The 17,103-nt window shown below is 32.8% G+C and overlaps 1 protein-coding gene across 4 annotated transcripts in view; it reads right to left on the reverse strand.

The window, feature by feature from the left end:
• MDGA2 (MAM domain containing glycosylphosphatidylinositol anchor 2) overlaps positions 1-17,103 on the reverse strand; it is a 790,763-nt gene that overhangs the window by 26,932 nt on the left and 746,728 nt on the right. For all 4 annotated transcript variants that reach the window (XR_002137734.2, XM_074328196.1, XM_074328195.1 and 1 more), the window contains 2 exons: positions 7,221-7,376; positions 6,576-6,734 (listed from right to left, as the gene is read on the reverse strand). Coding sequence is in view for 3 of the 4 variants with exons in the window: in XM_074328196.1 (XP_074184297.1) it covers positions 6,576-6,734; positions 7,221-7,376 (315 nt within the window). In the remaining variant the exon portion in view is untranslated. The remainder of the gene's footprint in view (positions 1-6,575; positions 6,735-7,220; positions 7,377-17,103) is intronic.

Genomic DNA, 17,103 nt, shown 5'->3' on the forward strand with positions numbered 1-17,103 from the left:
ATACACCACTAGGCACATAGTACGTACAATTCATCCGAGTGAACAAAAATGAGTGAATTGAAGACCTAAAGGTAAAAATACTCATCATGCTAATTTTATACTTTCAATGAAGTTACTTTAAAAAGTTTGGCACACTGGGTGAGAAACAAAACAGTTAACCCACTTCCTGACCATTCATTCATTCAATTGATGAAATAATATTGTTTATTAATTACACTAAAATTGAGACTTGTATATTTTGAAACAGCCGCCTTTCTCAGTAATATCGTTAATTTTGTTCAAACATCCTAACTTCTACTATAGATTATCTGAGAGCCCATCACCAATGAATAATTAAATATAAGGAAAATACATTTTGGGGTAGTTGGTGGTTTGAAACCAAAGACTTAAAAGATAAATGATCTAGATATTACATAAGGTCTTATTAGTGGGTCTGTGATAAGAGTCTGTAATAATATTTATAAGTGGTAATAAATCATGGCTACATTCTTTCCAGCCCCCTTTTAAAATATATATGTTAATTTAAAAAATGTTAAATTTTTATGAATGTTTTCCACTTACAGCATTATTTTCCTACTGATGACACCGGCATTATCAATATTAAATATAAACAGTACTTCACTGAAAGCACTGACTAATTCTTAAGGAAAAGAGTGAGTTAATATCAACTATTATATAAGAGCCCACCGTTTGGGCTAAGAGTTAAATGGAGAATACTAAGTAACCTTATCTATTCTCTCAGCCAGCTGGGGGTTGTCTTTTGCAAGGAAATTAATTCTGAGAATTTATCAGAACACAAGTATCTCAAAATTACATATTTATTCTGCTGATATTCTTCAGTAGTCAATGTAATAAAGGCTCTAAAATAATGGCACCTTATCTTAAGATTTGTTTTTCAGGCTCAAACTGTGTCTCATATGGTGTCTAAACTTAGAGGGAAGAAAAATATGTGAGCTGATTTCTTATTTGAGGGACATAATTGAGATATAAGCAAGAATCTTAATTTTTAAACTCAAGTCAGAAGAAATACAGTCTTTGATTAAAAATAAGATTAAAAATCAAATTCCTAAAACCATACAAAAGATTGTAACCCTTGCCTTGTCTATATCTTGTATAAAAACATTTAAGTCCACAGTTTAAAATCATTGGATGGCAGTACCAAGAAAGCTTCAATCAAACTCTTGCTAAAGGACACTTGAAATATCTTATTTAGAGAAATTTAACCAGAGGTTAATTACAGATTCATTAAATTCTATTTCTACATTCCATTAGATCATCACAAGGTGACATATCTGGACCATAATATTTTGCTTGCAACACAAATTTTATTCTCTAAGGTATAATGGTCTATCAATATATAAAATTTTTATTTGAAAAAATTTTAATTTTTCTAACAGTACCAAGTGAAGATGTTGCCTATTATATTACTAAGAGTGTTTTTATAAAGATAAATTTTCCTGTGAATTAATTGTTAAGAAATATGTGACATTCTGCTTTCCTCTATGTGCTGGCTGCCAGAGCACAAAGATTCAAATTCAAGTTAGGTCAATGAAGCACTTGTACTTTTCTTCCCCGAAACATATCTATAGGGCTTTGGTGAAACTACTTTCTGTTTCCAATCTAAAATCCAAACTTTTAATTCCCTTGTTTTGTTATTCTTCTAGCACACTTAGAAGCTGAAGTATCTACTTTGGAGAATTTCCTTTAATCTATTGATCATTTGTTGTTCCAGAGGATCAAACATAAATGAATCATGATTACTGCTCTCAAGTAGCCTGCAGCCTAGCAGGGGACAGGTGACAAAGATGATAGAGGTATGGACCAGGTGTTAGAGGAACAGAAGGTGCAGGGAGGATGGGGAAGACTTTCAGCAGATGTCCTTGAGATGGCTTTTCAAAGAAGAATATGAGTTACCTACATGATCTACTCTGAAAATGCAACCTTTGCATTTATTTTACAGAGAAAATAGAGACTGTTAGGACGGCAAATCTCATGCCTGTTTGCTGTTCTTGCATCTAGGAATGTATCAGAAGCCCTATTCTTACTTTCCACCTCAGTGGAAGTGATATTACATCCCTTCTTCACAGTTAGTTCCTTTACCAATGTTCATAATTCATAATTCTCATCTCTTCAAAAAATTTGCTTCCCTCTAATTTTTGTATCTCTAAACTTACCCTTTCTATTAACTCTTATTCCTCTTAAAATAGGCCCTTCTACAACCCCACATCTCTCTATCACTTCTTCCTCACCCTCAACATTCATGAGAGTGGCTGTCATTAAAGAATTCTTTTTTCTTGCCTCCCATTTATTAGCTTTCTAGAGCCACTGCTTTATTGAATCATTTTATCAAGTTCAATGAATATATTCATAAGTGTCTTCTGTATTTTTCTCTTTAATTTCTTGGTATGATATGATGCTTATATCTCACATTTGTCTTTCTAGAAATAAATGAAGTACCATGCTTCCCCGAAAATAAGACTTAACCAGACATTAAGCCCTAGTATGATTTTTCAGGATGACATCCCCTGGACATAAGCCCTAATGTGTCTTTTGGAGCAAAATTTAACCTAAGACGTAGTCTTACATTTGGGGAAACATGGTACATATTTTACTGATTTTTAATAAACTGGTTATATCCATTGGGTTCATAGAAGGTTCATGAACCCAATGGTTCAAGAATATTAGAAATTCAACTGACTGATCAAAAATCAAAATGCCTACTAGTAGCTATAGGATTGCTGAAAGAATCTTATATTACTGTCCATCGTCAGATACTGTATTGTATACATATAAATCAACAGTTACTTTAAGGATTACATGTTATAGCTTTCATTTATTTTTTCTTCAATCAATTTTGATGGAACATTAAACTAACAATAAATTGTACCAGTGTGGCAGACAGCCTCGAAAATGCCTGTGAATGATTTCAACTTCCTAGCATTAACACTCTTGTGTAATTGCCTCCCCCTGAGTGTCGGATGGAATTATCACTCAATTATAATAAACAGAATAGGGCAGCAGTTATAGGATGTAACTTCAGAAATTAGATTATAAATAGTCTTGGGCATGTGTTTTCTCTAATTCATGGATTGCTTGCTTTAGAGGAAGTCTGTGGGCATGCCATGAAATAGTTGTATAGAAATGTCCACTTGAGGAGGAATTGAGAATGGCCTCTGATCATTAGCCAACAAGAAAACAATATCCATAGTCCAACATCTGTGAGGAAATGAAACCTGCCAAAAATTAGGTGAATGGGCTTACAAGTGCATCTTCTTCAAAGTTAAGTCTTTGATTTAAACTGCAGACCCACCTGACAGCTTTTCTGCAACCTCAGGAGACGCCTTGAGCTATAGGCAGCCAGGTAAGCCATACTCATATTCCTGATCCACAGAAACTCTGAGTAATAAATGTTTGTTGCTTTCAGTCACACGATTTGGGGGAAATTTGTTAGGTGGCAATAAATAAGTACTACAACATATTCAATTATTTCAAAGAGGAATCTCTGTTCCAAGTAATGTATAACTGATCACTCATTCTTTGTATTATAAAAAAATGTGACTCTTCTCAATGGTATACTATCCATTAGTCACAGTTAAACAGCAAGGATTATTTATGGTTACTCAAGAACTGATCATTGCTATTAGGTTATTAGAAATCTAGGACAGTCTTTTGAATCTGAATTTCCAAAAGAACCAATAGGACAGATAAATTAATTTGTAAAACCAGTGACAATAAATGCCCCCAGGTTTACAGATGAATGAGTGTCTTAGAATAATATTTGCAAAGAGGAAAGCTTTCAGCTCCAGACAGCATTTCCGTAATGAGGTAGCTCATCTGATCCTAATGGATTAGTCAATATCTGGAACAGATATTTCACCTAGATTTTAGTAAGCAGCATGATTTAGCTCTGCTGAGAGGGACACAAGTGACCTGGTACCTGCAACCTTCAACCATCTGATGAAGCAGAGAAATGGTACAGTGTTGAGAGTGGTAAATGTTTGAGAACATGGAAGAAACAAAGAACTGCCTTCTCCTTGAAACAATCAGAAGAAAACTAGCAAAAGTCAATGGACATCCATTGACAAGAAAACAATAAGAACAACGATTGTGTTATATTAAAATTACCTTGGGAATCAGCATAAATATGCAGAAATTTTGAGAGGAAGCCAGCCTCATAAATAAGGTAAATGCACATTTTACTCATTAAAGTAATTCAAAATATTAATCTTGGAATTATTTATTTAGAAAGCAACTTAAAATATGTCAATTCCAAGGTAAATTGGAAGAAAAGAAGTCCATGAATTATATTCAAAATAGAGAGTAAAAGATATATGAACAACTAAAGGGAAACATTAGAGTTGAGCCAATCTTCCTTTTGTAATAAGACAGTAATCTCACAATAAATAAGACGGCTTGACAATTGTATGAATATTTATTTTTCTTTCATAGTTTAGGCCATAGTGAACCTACGACTACTACTTTCCAACTGCTTTTCCTGTCTATGTTCTGTTTCACAGTGTTTTTACCCACTCCTGTAAGATTTATTTTCCCAAATCAAAGATCTCGTCACGCATATTGTCTGCACAAAATCTGTAATATCTTTCCCCAACTATGAAATTAACTAAGCTTTCATGACACTCCCAGAAGTCTCCCTGCAGAGTGGGAAGCAGGCAGGCTCTGTGTCCAGCTTCCTGGCTTGTTTTCATAGCTTTGCTCCTTACTAGCTATGATAACTTTGATGGGCATGGTAATCAACATTTTCTGTATTTTGGTTTTCTTGTGTATGCAACAGAATAATGATTTTAATGAGCTGAAATGTTTATTGTGAAAATAAAGAGAAATAATTCATGACGTGTTAGCAATAGTGTCCTGCTGAGTATTACTTTACGACTGCTATTTGAAATTCAAAGTTACGTAAGATTATGAGTGTCTACCATCTGACAGAGGTTTTATATATGTGATCCATTTCACTTGAACAACAAATTTCTGAAAGAGAAATTATTCCTTTTTTACAGATGAGGAGTCCAAGATCCAGACATTTTACATGACTTCTATAAATTCTGAAGTGACTAACTGCTACAGCCAAGTTCCAGCCCAGGTTTCCTGACTTTTTCCTGCACAAAAGCTATCCTGCCTGACTTGTCACCTATTGCTGCTCTGTGAAGAGTACTGGTTAGTAGCACTGGCTAGGAATTGGACTCTCAGTTGCTTGCAATTCATACAGACTCTCCAACATTCAATTTTCTCCACTGAAAAGATGGACAGTGATGCTCATTTTTATAAAATTATTAAGAGATGGTTTCACGTAGTATATTAGCTGCCATATATCATATGTACAATTTGATTCGTTTATAAAAGTATATATTTTTATTATTGGTTTTAGTAATTTAAATCAAGAAACTTAATGCCATCCTAACTTCCCACATTTTACTTCCTCAGTCTTCCTTGAGCTCATCTCTGTCTATTGAAAATGTACCCTTCTTTTGTAGGGAAATGTGTCCCTTTGTTCCAAAGCATTGCCTTGTTATTTAACTAGACACAGATCTATAATCCTTGTGCAAGCTCTGTGGAGCTAGATATGCTTCTCATTCAGAATTTTGTTTGAGAAACTAGAAAGAGTGCATGTCATATATATTACATGACATCCCCTGGAAGGATCTGGAACAGAGTCCATAATTAAACACAGTAACATTTTTGCTGCAAATAGTACAAATGTTCACATGCATTTGAATAATTGAAGACTATATAAATAGCCTCATATCAGATCAGGTCATATATTCTCACACGTGGAGATCAGGCTAGCTTGCACAGCTAAATAATTTTTAAAAACTGAGTTCAGTGTTTTTTATTTTAGGATTGAACATAAAGAGTTGTAGACCTGTACAATGTCCTATGCCATGCCCCAGCACAATTTCGCTAGGTTCCTTTTCATTCCCCCCGCCCCCAGCACAGTTTGGCTAGGTTCTTTCTCAAGGTTATGCAGTATTCTATCTAGCAAAATTGTGTTTTTACTCATCTTAGCCTCCATTACTGTGCAAGATAAGATCTCTAACAGCAGAGAGTGTGTTCACCTTTGTATACTCTGCAGGGCTGACGATGTTCTTAAATCCCACTAGATGTATTAGGCATACTTTATAAACAAGAATAAAATGACACCAACATTCCAAATGTGTAAATGGTGATAAAAGTACTGTCTTCCAAATACGATAATACTTTTTTCCATGATCACTAATATACACAGAGAAGTAATTCAAGCAGATTTCTTTGAAAAGGAGCAGTGTAAATTATACTCGTATTAAATTCCACAAGAAGATATAAAAAATTTAACCCATTAATGGTCTCTCTGAATTAGGATTCCATAAAAGGTGTGTAAAGCTACAAAATTTCAAATTCTCATATAAATTTGGGAAATGAGGACATGATGGGGGGACATTCTTAGCCTCTTATTTTGCAATTTATAGGTAAATAATTTAAAAGTCAATGATAACTTTCTTTGACTAAAATTAATTTAATACTGTGTGTGAACATTAGTTATGATATACTTTAAAGAAGCAAAGAAATTCTTGCCATCTCACCTATATGTTGTCCATACATGTGATAAAAGAAGCTGAAACAGTATGCGGTGTTTGTGGGTCCATAAGGGTTTTTGGGAGCTATGCTGAAAACAGGGCTGAGAAGTCGAGCCTTTTCACCTTCCAGTCTTGGTCGGGATGTTTCAATGTACATATAAAAACCTTAAGAAAGACAAAATAAAATGATTAACCATGCCATTAGTAGGTAAGATGAAATTTGAAATCATTGAGGAGTTTTAGAGTTTTCATACAAGTAAAGATTTATAAGAGGATTTGCATCTAATTGATAAAATCTGTACATGCATGGTGTAATATAAATAATATATGATCTATAAATAAAGATAAATAGAGATAAAGATAAAGATAAAACTGTTTAAAATGTATAACAACTTGAGTCAAAATTAGAATTTTAGACTTAAACTTTCAAGAAAATAATCCTAGTCTCTCAACTGTATATTTCAGATAGTTCTAAGAGAAGACTAATGTCTACAAACTGAAGCTATCTGAATTATTGATACTGCACATAAAATGCTATTCCTTAATATTCAAGTCTATGGCTAAGTATTCTCTTACATTTTATATTAATTGGATTTCTGACATTTCAAGGCTGGTGCATGATTGTCATGAGCACATTTTAAATGCTCATACCTTCTTTGGAGCCACTACGATCAGCATTTGGTCCTGTGTTTGGAGTATATTTTGTATTTCTTGTTGCAGTACTTTGCTTTGTCCAATCAAAATTATCTGTATCATCTTGGGTGAACAAACAAATGTTGCCATCTTCAAATCCACAATGAAATTCTCCTGTTAACGAATTTTAATTAAAGTGATTAATATTAATTTAATTAATACAACCATTGCAATATTCTTATAGGAGAAACTTAAAACATTATACAGCAATAATGCAAGATTGCAGTAATGACACCAGAGCTATAATTGTGCACATGATGATGACTAAACATAAAACTATTTCATTTTAATGAAAAGAAAAACAATATTGATATGTAATATAAATCGGGCTCTTACTTAATAAGTTAAACCCAAACCATTTTCCTCTGAAATATTCAGATAGCTGAAATTAAAGAATATAATTCACTCTTGAATTATGGCTTAACAATTTTCCTAACAATCAGTTTTCAGTATAGGAACAATCCAAATTAAAATGTCAATTAGAAAATGATCTTTATTAATTTAGATGACAGCATGTTAAAGCTATATTCCCTGAGGTTATCATTTTTCACATCATGTCTAAAGATGCCCATTTGCACAAATGGAAGTTTACTTAGGGGCAGTTAATGGCAAATTATTTTAAAAAGTACTTTATTTGACTGTAGCTTTGACAGATCTTTAAAATTCACTAGAAATGAAGTAACGAAAAGACTTTATAAGGACCCACTGGAAGGACTGAGATTTTTTACATGCCTGTGACATGCTAAGTTCAGATCCAACAAATTCAGAGAGCTTTCTTCAGCTGTCCCTGAAATAAGGGTGGTAGTAATGTTTCTAGGTTTCAGAGGGTTTTCTTACTGGGATATACCCTGCTTTAAATATAGGAGTAAATAAAGGAGATGATAATGTCCACCAGATACTAAATTAATATTATTCTTAATTGAGAGAAATTAAACTTAGTTTATATTATTTCATTCCAACTCAGTACACCTCTGTGAAATCACAATAATACTAATTCATGAGGCTCACAGTGGAGAAAACTTTAGCTAAGCTCAGCTAGTAAATAATAAAGTCAAAACTGAGTACAGATCCCTGGAACCCAAGAGACATAAACATCTAAAGAACAGACTCCCATTTGCCCCCCTCACTCCCACGATGGGTTAGACTTATCAGATATCCTTGCGAGTGGACTCCTTAAAGTGGGGATCACGCCCCTGAATTAACCTTTGTGTTTCTAGACATTAACAATGAACTATCTGAAAGGGAAATAAGAAATCTACTCCATTTACAATAGCATAAAAACAATAAAATGCTTAACCAAAGAGATGAAAAGACTTATGAATTGAAAACTACAAAACAATGATTAAAAAAAAAGAAAAACAAGGAAGACACAAGAAAATGAAAAGACATCATATATTCTTGGGTTGTAAGAATATTGTTAAAATGTCCATACTACCCAAAGTTATCTGTAGATTCAATGCAATCCTTATGAAAACAGTCATTTATTTATGACATATATATTTTATATAGAAATACAAAAACATTCCTTAAATGCATGTGAAATCACAAAAGACCCCAAAAGGCGAACACAATTATGAGCAAGAAGAACAAAGGTGGAGGCATCACTTACTCATTTTAAAATATATTACAAAGCTACTGTTATCAAGAGTATGGTACTTATATACTGTTGTTGGGAATGTAAATTGATACATCTATTATGAAAACAGTATAAAGATTCCTCAAAAAAAATATAGAACTATTAGGATGGTGCAAAAGTAATTGCGGTGTTTGCAATTGTTTTTAACCTTTTAAACCACAAATACTTTAGCATCAATCTATAACATATGATCCAACAATCTGTCTTATCACTATATACCCAAAGGAAATGAAATCAGTACCTCGAAGAGATAAATACTCCCATGTTCATCGCAGCTTTATTCACAATAGCCAAAATTAGGAAACAACTCAAGTGTCCCTTGATGGATGAATGAATAAGAAATTGTGGCAGATATATACAATGAGATATTATTAAGTCTTAAAAATTAAGGTTATCCCACCATTTGCAACAATGTGGATGAACCTGGAGGACATTAGACTAAGTGAAAAAACCAGACACAGAAAGAAGAAAGTGTATGATATCACTTACATGTGGAATCCAATAAAAGTCAAATACATAGAAGCAGAGAGCAGAATGGAGGTTGTCAGGCTGGGGGCGGGATTGAAATGGGAGAGATGTTGGTCAAAGGTTAAAGGGCAACTTTCACATACACAAGATGAGTCAGTTCTAAAGATCTGCCATACAGCATTGTGTCTGTAGCTAACAATACTGTACTGTATACTTAAAAATTTGCTGAGAAGGTAGATCTAATGTTAACTGTTTTTATCCCAATAAAAAAAAAAGGGGGAAGGAAGGAAGGAAGGAAGGAAGGAAGGAAGGAAGGAAGGAAGGAAGGAAGGAAGGAAGGAAGGAAGGAAGGAAGGAAGACATTGGCATTTACAAATAAAGTAAAACAGAAGGCCTTCCCTTTAAGTTTAAGGAATAAGTTTCTTGTTTTGTTTTTGTTTTCAGATGAAAGAATCACTGTGACTCTGTTTATTTGTATTGTTTATTCTGAGTAATACAGTTACAGGGAATATAAGCATTTCGAGGTTTCTAAATGAGAACATTTTGGTATAAACACGATTCCACATACAATATTTATGCTACAAAATTGGAACTAAACAAGACATGTCCTCTTGATGTTATCCGTTGAAGATCTAATATTGGTGACAGCAAAGTAATTATATTTATGCATAGATATCTTTTGGGTACAATATAAGATTCCTTTAGTTGATACTTTGGAGTCATGATGAGGCAAATGTTTGATTTTAAGTGTTTTCAGTTGCTTAATTACATATCATGTGCACAAACAAAATGTCAGAGAAAGATTGAGATCAGCCAAACCTTACTTTTTAGGTGTTACTTTAAATTATGTATAATGAATTTTTATGACACCATTTAAACATCTTTTGTGCAATTTAATTTAGTCTTGTTTAAAAATAAGAAAAGCCTTCAAAAACAAATTTTTGGAATCCTTAAGTCTCTCATAGTAAAATTAAGCTACAATACAGTAATGAAAACAAGATATGTCTACAATTTTAGATATGCCTAATTTATTTCATAATTTGGGTTATTTTATTTATGACATTATTGTTTACAATAAGTTGAAGGAGATATAAGACTACCATAATTCACATTGAACAAAGAAACATAAGTAATCTCAATAGTTCATTGTTTCTGTTGACATATATCTTTACAGTGAAAAACATATTACTAGAGAGAGTTTATGAAATTTCAGCAGGTTAAATGGAAAAAATGAAAAACACTCTTTAGGACCATCATAATTTTATGATCATCCTGTTATTTTATATGAGGTAATTATAGATAAATGCAAAAAGTCTATTTCTAAAATTGTTTATTGAAATGAGGAATATCTTGATAGGTGATGGAAATGCACTCATCTATAGAAACTTATTCAGTGAATAGAATATTTAAATGTTAAAAGAGCTCATAAAATAGGAAAGCAATAAAATTCAGGATTTTCACAAAGATAGGAACTGAAAATTGAGTTATTTCTGAATTTTTCACTAGATTTCCATGACAACATGATTTTGTCAGAGTTTCAGGGATTACATGGAAATAAATAAATATATTTGAAATATTCTGCATTAAGTGATCTCCAAAACTGTGCTTTATTCCCCTGAATTCTTTCCAGAATGGTGAAGACAGACTCAAAACTCAGGGATAAGCGGCCTAATACCCAATAGCCCTCTGTGCAATGGTCCTCTTGCCGACCTACCCTCTCTTTTTTATTTTTATTTTTTAATTGGGGAATACTGGGGAACAGCATGTTTCTCCAGGGCCCATCAGCTCCAAGTCATTGTACTTCAATCTAGTTGTGGAGGGCACAGCCCGTTTCCAAGTCCAGTTGCCACTTTCAATCTTTAGTTGCAGGGCGCACAGCCCAGCATCCCATGCGGGAATTGAACCGGCAACCTTGTTGTTAAGGACTTGCTCTCTAACCAACTGAGCCATCTGGCTGTCCCTCGGGCAGCTCAGTGGCAGCTTGTTGTCTTCAATCTAGTTGTGGAGGGCGCTGCTCACTGGCCTTTGTGGGACTCGACCCAGCAACCCTGTTGTTCAGAGCTCGTGCTCTAACCAACTGAGCCATTTGGCCACCCCGCCCACATACCCTCTTTATTTATTTAGTTTTCACTTTTTTCAGCTTTACTGAGGTGTAATTGACAGAAAAATGTTTAAGAAAGATGTTTAATATGTACAACTTGATGTTTTCGTATGCATCTACATTTTTAAATGATCACCACAATCAAGTGGATTAACATATCCATCACTCCACATATCACAGTATCACAGTTACCATTTTTTTTTCTTTTCCTTTGTTTTTCCTTATGGTGAGAATGCTTAAGATCTACCCTATTGGCAAGTTTCAATTATACAATGTAGCATTGTTAAGTATAGTGACTAAAGTGTACATCAGATTTCCAGGAATGACTCATGCCATGTTTCCCTGAAAATCAGACCTAGCCGGACGATCCACTCTAATGCATCTTTTGGAGCAAAAATTAATATAAGACTTATATTAATTTTTGCTCCAAAAGATGCATTAGAGCTGATATACTAGCTAGGTCTGATTTTCAGGGAAATACGGTCTTACATAACTGAAAGTGCATACCCTTTCATTAACACCTTCCCATTCCCAACTCCCTCTTCCTGGCAACAACCATTCTACTCTATGATTCTGACTTTGACTATTTTATTTATTTCATTTTATATTATTTAATACATTTTTTCAATTACAGTTGACATTTAACGTTATTTATATTAATTTCAGTTGTATAGCATAGTGGTTAGATGTAGTTAGATATTTATATAATTTATGAAGTGAACCCCCTGACTTAAAAAAAAAATGGGATTACATCAAAATAAAAAGTGTTTGCATGTCAAAGGAAACTAACAACAAAATGGAAAAACAACCTACTGACTGGGAGAACATATTTGCCAACAATACATACTATAAGGAGTTAACATCCAAAATTGTTAAAGATGTCATACAACTCAACACCAAAAACAAACAAACAATCCAATTGAAAAATGAGCAGAGAACCTGAATACACATTTCTCCAAAGAGGACATACAGATGCAAACAGATATACGAAAAGATGCTCAGTGTCACTAATCTTTAGAGAAATGCAAATTATAATCACACTTAGTAACCCTTGTGAACTGTTGGTGGGATTGCAAATTGGTTCAGCCACTATGGAAAACAGTTGGCAGTTCCTCAAAAGATTAAAAATAGAACTATCATACGACCCAGCAATCCCACTTCTGGGTATTTATCTGAAGAAATCCAAAACACTAATTCAAAAAAAATAGATGCACCCTTATGTTCATCGCAGCATTATTTATAATATCCAAGATATGGAAGCCACCTAAATGTCCACTGATAGATGATTGGATTAAGGAGAGGTTATATATTGATTATATTTGCCATAAAAAAGAATGAAATCTCACCATTGGTGACAACATGGATGACCTAGAGGGCATCATACTAAGTGAAATAAGTCACACTGAGAAAGACAAATACCATATGATTTCACTTATAAGTGGAATCTAAAGAACAAAATAAATGAACAAAAAAAACAGAAACAAACTCACAGATACAGAAAACAAACCGATGGTTGTAAAATGGGTGGTGGTTAGTGGGATGGATGAAAATGGTGAAGGGATTAAGAAGTACAAATTGGTAGTTACAAAATAGTTATGGGGATGTAAAGTACAGCATAGGATATATAGTCAATAATACTATAATAACTATGTATGGTGCCAGGTTGGTACTATGCTTGTCTGAGTTTGACTATTTTAGCTTCCACATGTAAGTGAGATCATGCAATATTTGTCCTTTTGTGTCTGGCCTATTTCACTAGGCATAATGAACTATGTTCACCATGTTGTTTCAAATGGCAGGATAACTTTCTTTTTCTAAAGCTGACTAATATTCCCTTCTATGTATATACTGCATTTTCTTCATCCATTCATCTATCAATGGACATTCAGATTGTTTTAATACGTTGGCTTTTGTGAACACTGCTGCAATGAACTTGGCATTGCAGATACCTCTTCAAGATTGAGATTTGATTTCCTTTGGATTTATAACCAGAAGTAAGAGTGTTGGATCATATGGTAGTTCTAGTTTTAATTTTTTTGAGGAGCCTCCACACTGTTTTCTGTATTAGTTGTAACAATTTGCGTTCCCGTCAACAGCGTACAATGGTTAACTGCAGAGATTATCCTTTCTCCATTGTGTGTTCTTGGCATGCTCATTGAAAATCAGTTAACAGTAAATTCACAGATTTGTTTTTGGGATCTATTTTCTGTTCCATTGATCTAAATATCAGTTTGTATGCCAGTACCACACTCCTTTGATTACTATAGCTTTATAACATATGTTGAAATCAGGAAGCATGCTGCCTCCAGTTTTGTTCTTCTTGCTCAAGATTCCATTGGTTATTTGGGATCTCTTGTGGTTCCACATTAATTTTAGGATTGTTTTCCTATTACTATAAAGAATCCCATTGATATTTTGATACGAATTGCATTGAATCTATAGATCACATTACGTAGTATGGACATTTAAAAAATATTTTAATGCTTACCACGAACACGGTATGTCTTTCCATTGATTTATCTTTAATTTCCTTCAATAATATGTTATAATTTTCAGTGTACAGTAAGTCTTTCATTTCTTTGGATAAGTTTATTACTGAGTATTTTATTCTTTTTGTCGCTATTATGAATGGGATTTTAAAAATTTCCTTTTCAGATAGTTCATTTCTAGGGTATAGAAAAGCCACTGTTTTTTGCATGTTGATTTTATAATATACCACTTTACTGAATTTGTTTATTAGTTCTAATTTTAAACTGATATTTTAGAGTGCATAATTATGGTAAATCTTCTTTTTAGTTTTAAGTTGTTTCCAAGCTATAGTGAGGTTTTCATGCACACTAAAATAATATAATCATATTTATACATACATTTATATCATCATGTTATGAATATCTATTTCATATATATATATATACACTATCTTGTACTCATAATCTCTAATATAAAGCCAAAAAGTCTAAAAAAATATTTTTTCAAAATTACTAAATTTTAACAATTTTACAGACTGCATGAACTCCATCAGACCAAATATACTTTTCAAAACAATTTGAAACCTCTTTATAGTAGAAAATCCCATCTCCATTGCTTAGATACTCAAGAGACCCCAGAACTCATTTCAATCTGATTTAAAATATTGTTTTCAATTAACACAGTCCAATTATGGGCTAAATCTCAGGTTTGTTCTGAGGAAGCCTTCCTGAGGAAGTGAGCAGGGTAGGAGAAGGACAGGGGAGCACTGCTGGTGTGTACCGGAGCTTGTAGAATATGGTTCTCTTGATAACTAACCATCTTCCTTTTCAATTAAAAATCTTTATCAAAAGATTTTTTAAAACAATAAATAGAAGGTCTTCCTCTTTAAAATTTAACAAATAAGGTTTTTGAGTCTAATGAAGAACCAGACTATGACAAAACTTCAAAGAATTGCTCTGTTAGATATTTTTGAAGTGGATATTTAGGATAAATTCACTTAAGGACCTGTAAGTTGGTAAAACGCAAAAGAGCATTTAAGATTAGTTTGATATGTTGCCAACATATAAAGTCTCATATCACATTTAATGTCATATTAAAATTATAATATATACTCCTATATATTCCTATAATCATTTTTTCTATTAGGATGTTTCACAGGAACTATAATTTATAACCATGCCAACAAATATTCAAATATTGTAAAACTTTATTATAAAGAATAATCTTTTGGGGAAGAAATATTGCTAAAAATTCGTAAAACAATAAATAACATATAAGAAGACTTGGCAGCATTTTCTTCAGTTTAAGAAATAACTTAGAATCATAACAGAAGTCCTTAATGTTAATTTCATTTTTTCCCCAACTGCTTAATTTTCACTTTCTCTCCAACTTTAACAATATAATTACTAAGAAGGCATGTTTTAATAAAATATGTACAATAAACAGTATATTATAACTAATTGAAATATAGACAAATTATAGTAACAGTAAACAAGTTTGTTTGGGGCTAGTGTTCTAGGAGTTTAAACTACAGGGAAACTGCAGCACAGGGAAGTTTTAGGGGTGATGGAACTTTGTGGTGATGGTTACATGACTGTTTGAATTAGTCATACTTCTCAAAGAAGTCCACACACACAAAAGCTGAGTTTTAGCATATGTAAAGTATACCTTGAAAATAAATGGTAAAAATTAAAAAATATTATGGCAATTAAGAAGAAGCTATTAGGTAAAATCACTAGTCTGTATAATTAGTCTGTCTAACTAGTGGGGAAAAAGTTAACTTTCCATAGCAAAATCTAAAACAAAACATAACCTTTTTAAAAACATGTTGGCCTATTTTCATCTCTTATTGAATAATGCCTGGCTAGTTTAATAAAAGCCCGAGTCTATAATGAATGGCTTTGCTTGGTAAGACATTTTTCTTATAAGTGTTTAGGTCCTGAAGATAATAGCAGGGTCAAATAAATCAATTAATAAGGGAAAATGCATGTTAACTGTCAATAACATAAAAAAAAATTACTCTTGATAACATAGATAAATCATTGTGTAACATTTACTAACCTGTCATTATTCTAAACAAGTCTCACCTTCTACCATACTGAATATTCATCAAAAAATCCAATACTACACAGCCATTGGAAATCGTCGGTATACAGAGTTATGCTGCAAATATTTTAAAACCAAAAAGTCCAATCTAGTGTTTGACTACAAGTAAATGCTTGCTGAGGAAGAGAGATTGGTAACTATGACGAAAAGAGCCAAGCTTTTAAAAGAAGCATTCAGTTCTAAATTGTCTATCTTCGAAGAAGACTTCTGGCTTCTGTAACTTTTAAACAGCATACTCCAGACACACTGAGCTTTTGTTCAGTTATTACCTCAATAGGACCTTCATTTCAATGATAGGCCTGACTTTCCTCACCTTCACTTAAGGGATCTCTACTCATCTTTCAGCCACCTTCACTCCCCCCCCGTTCAAATACCATCTCTTCTATAAAACTCTCATTTGCAATAGAATTAATGGTATTTATTATATTGTATTTAAGTGATCTGTTAGCAAACACTCTTTGTGCTATATATTTATATATGACTGTTCAAAAACTTTTCCTTAAATGAAATATTTGTAAACTTTTTCCTGTATCTAGTTTTAATCTTCCTGTGACAACTCTTTTTAAACATTTCTACTTAATGTGCAGTCAGAGATCTTACCTTGAAAGGAATTATAATCAATATAGTCATTAACTAGCAATAGTACCCAGGTTTGAAGTCAGGGAGAACCTGATATATGCAATTAATTCATCCTGAAACAGGAATGTATTTGTTCTTTTAACAAATGATCATTGAATATCTGCTTAAAATAAAATGCTGTTATAGACACAAATATAGTGAGATACAGGGAAAAATTAAAAACAGATTTAACTCTTAAGTATTTTATAATCTACTGGACCATATGAGAAAATACCATGTAGATGAAGATAAATTGTTACAGGAAATCAAAAAGAGGAACTATTCAGTGGAGGAACACTTGTTTGTGCTAAATCCTATAAAAAATGAACCTCAAAGAGTTTATAACAATATCCACATAAACTGTCATTGTGATGACTACGTGAATTTTTATGCATGAAGGCAATATGTAAACAATAAATATCTATACAAATACTCAGTATTAT

Source organism: Rhinolophus sinicus, linkage group LG03, assembly GCF_036562045.2.
Source record: "Rhinolophus sinicus isolate RSC01 linkage group LG03, ASM3656204v1, whole genome shotgun sequence".
Classification (NCBI taxonomy): domain Eukaryota; kingdom Metazoa; phylum Chordata; class Mammalia; order Chiroptera; family Rhinolophidae; genus Rhinolophus; species Rhinolophus sinicus.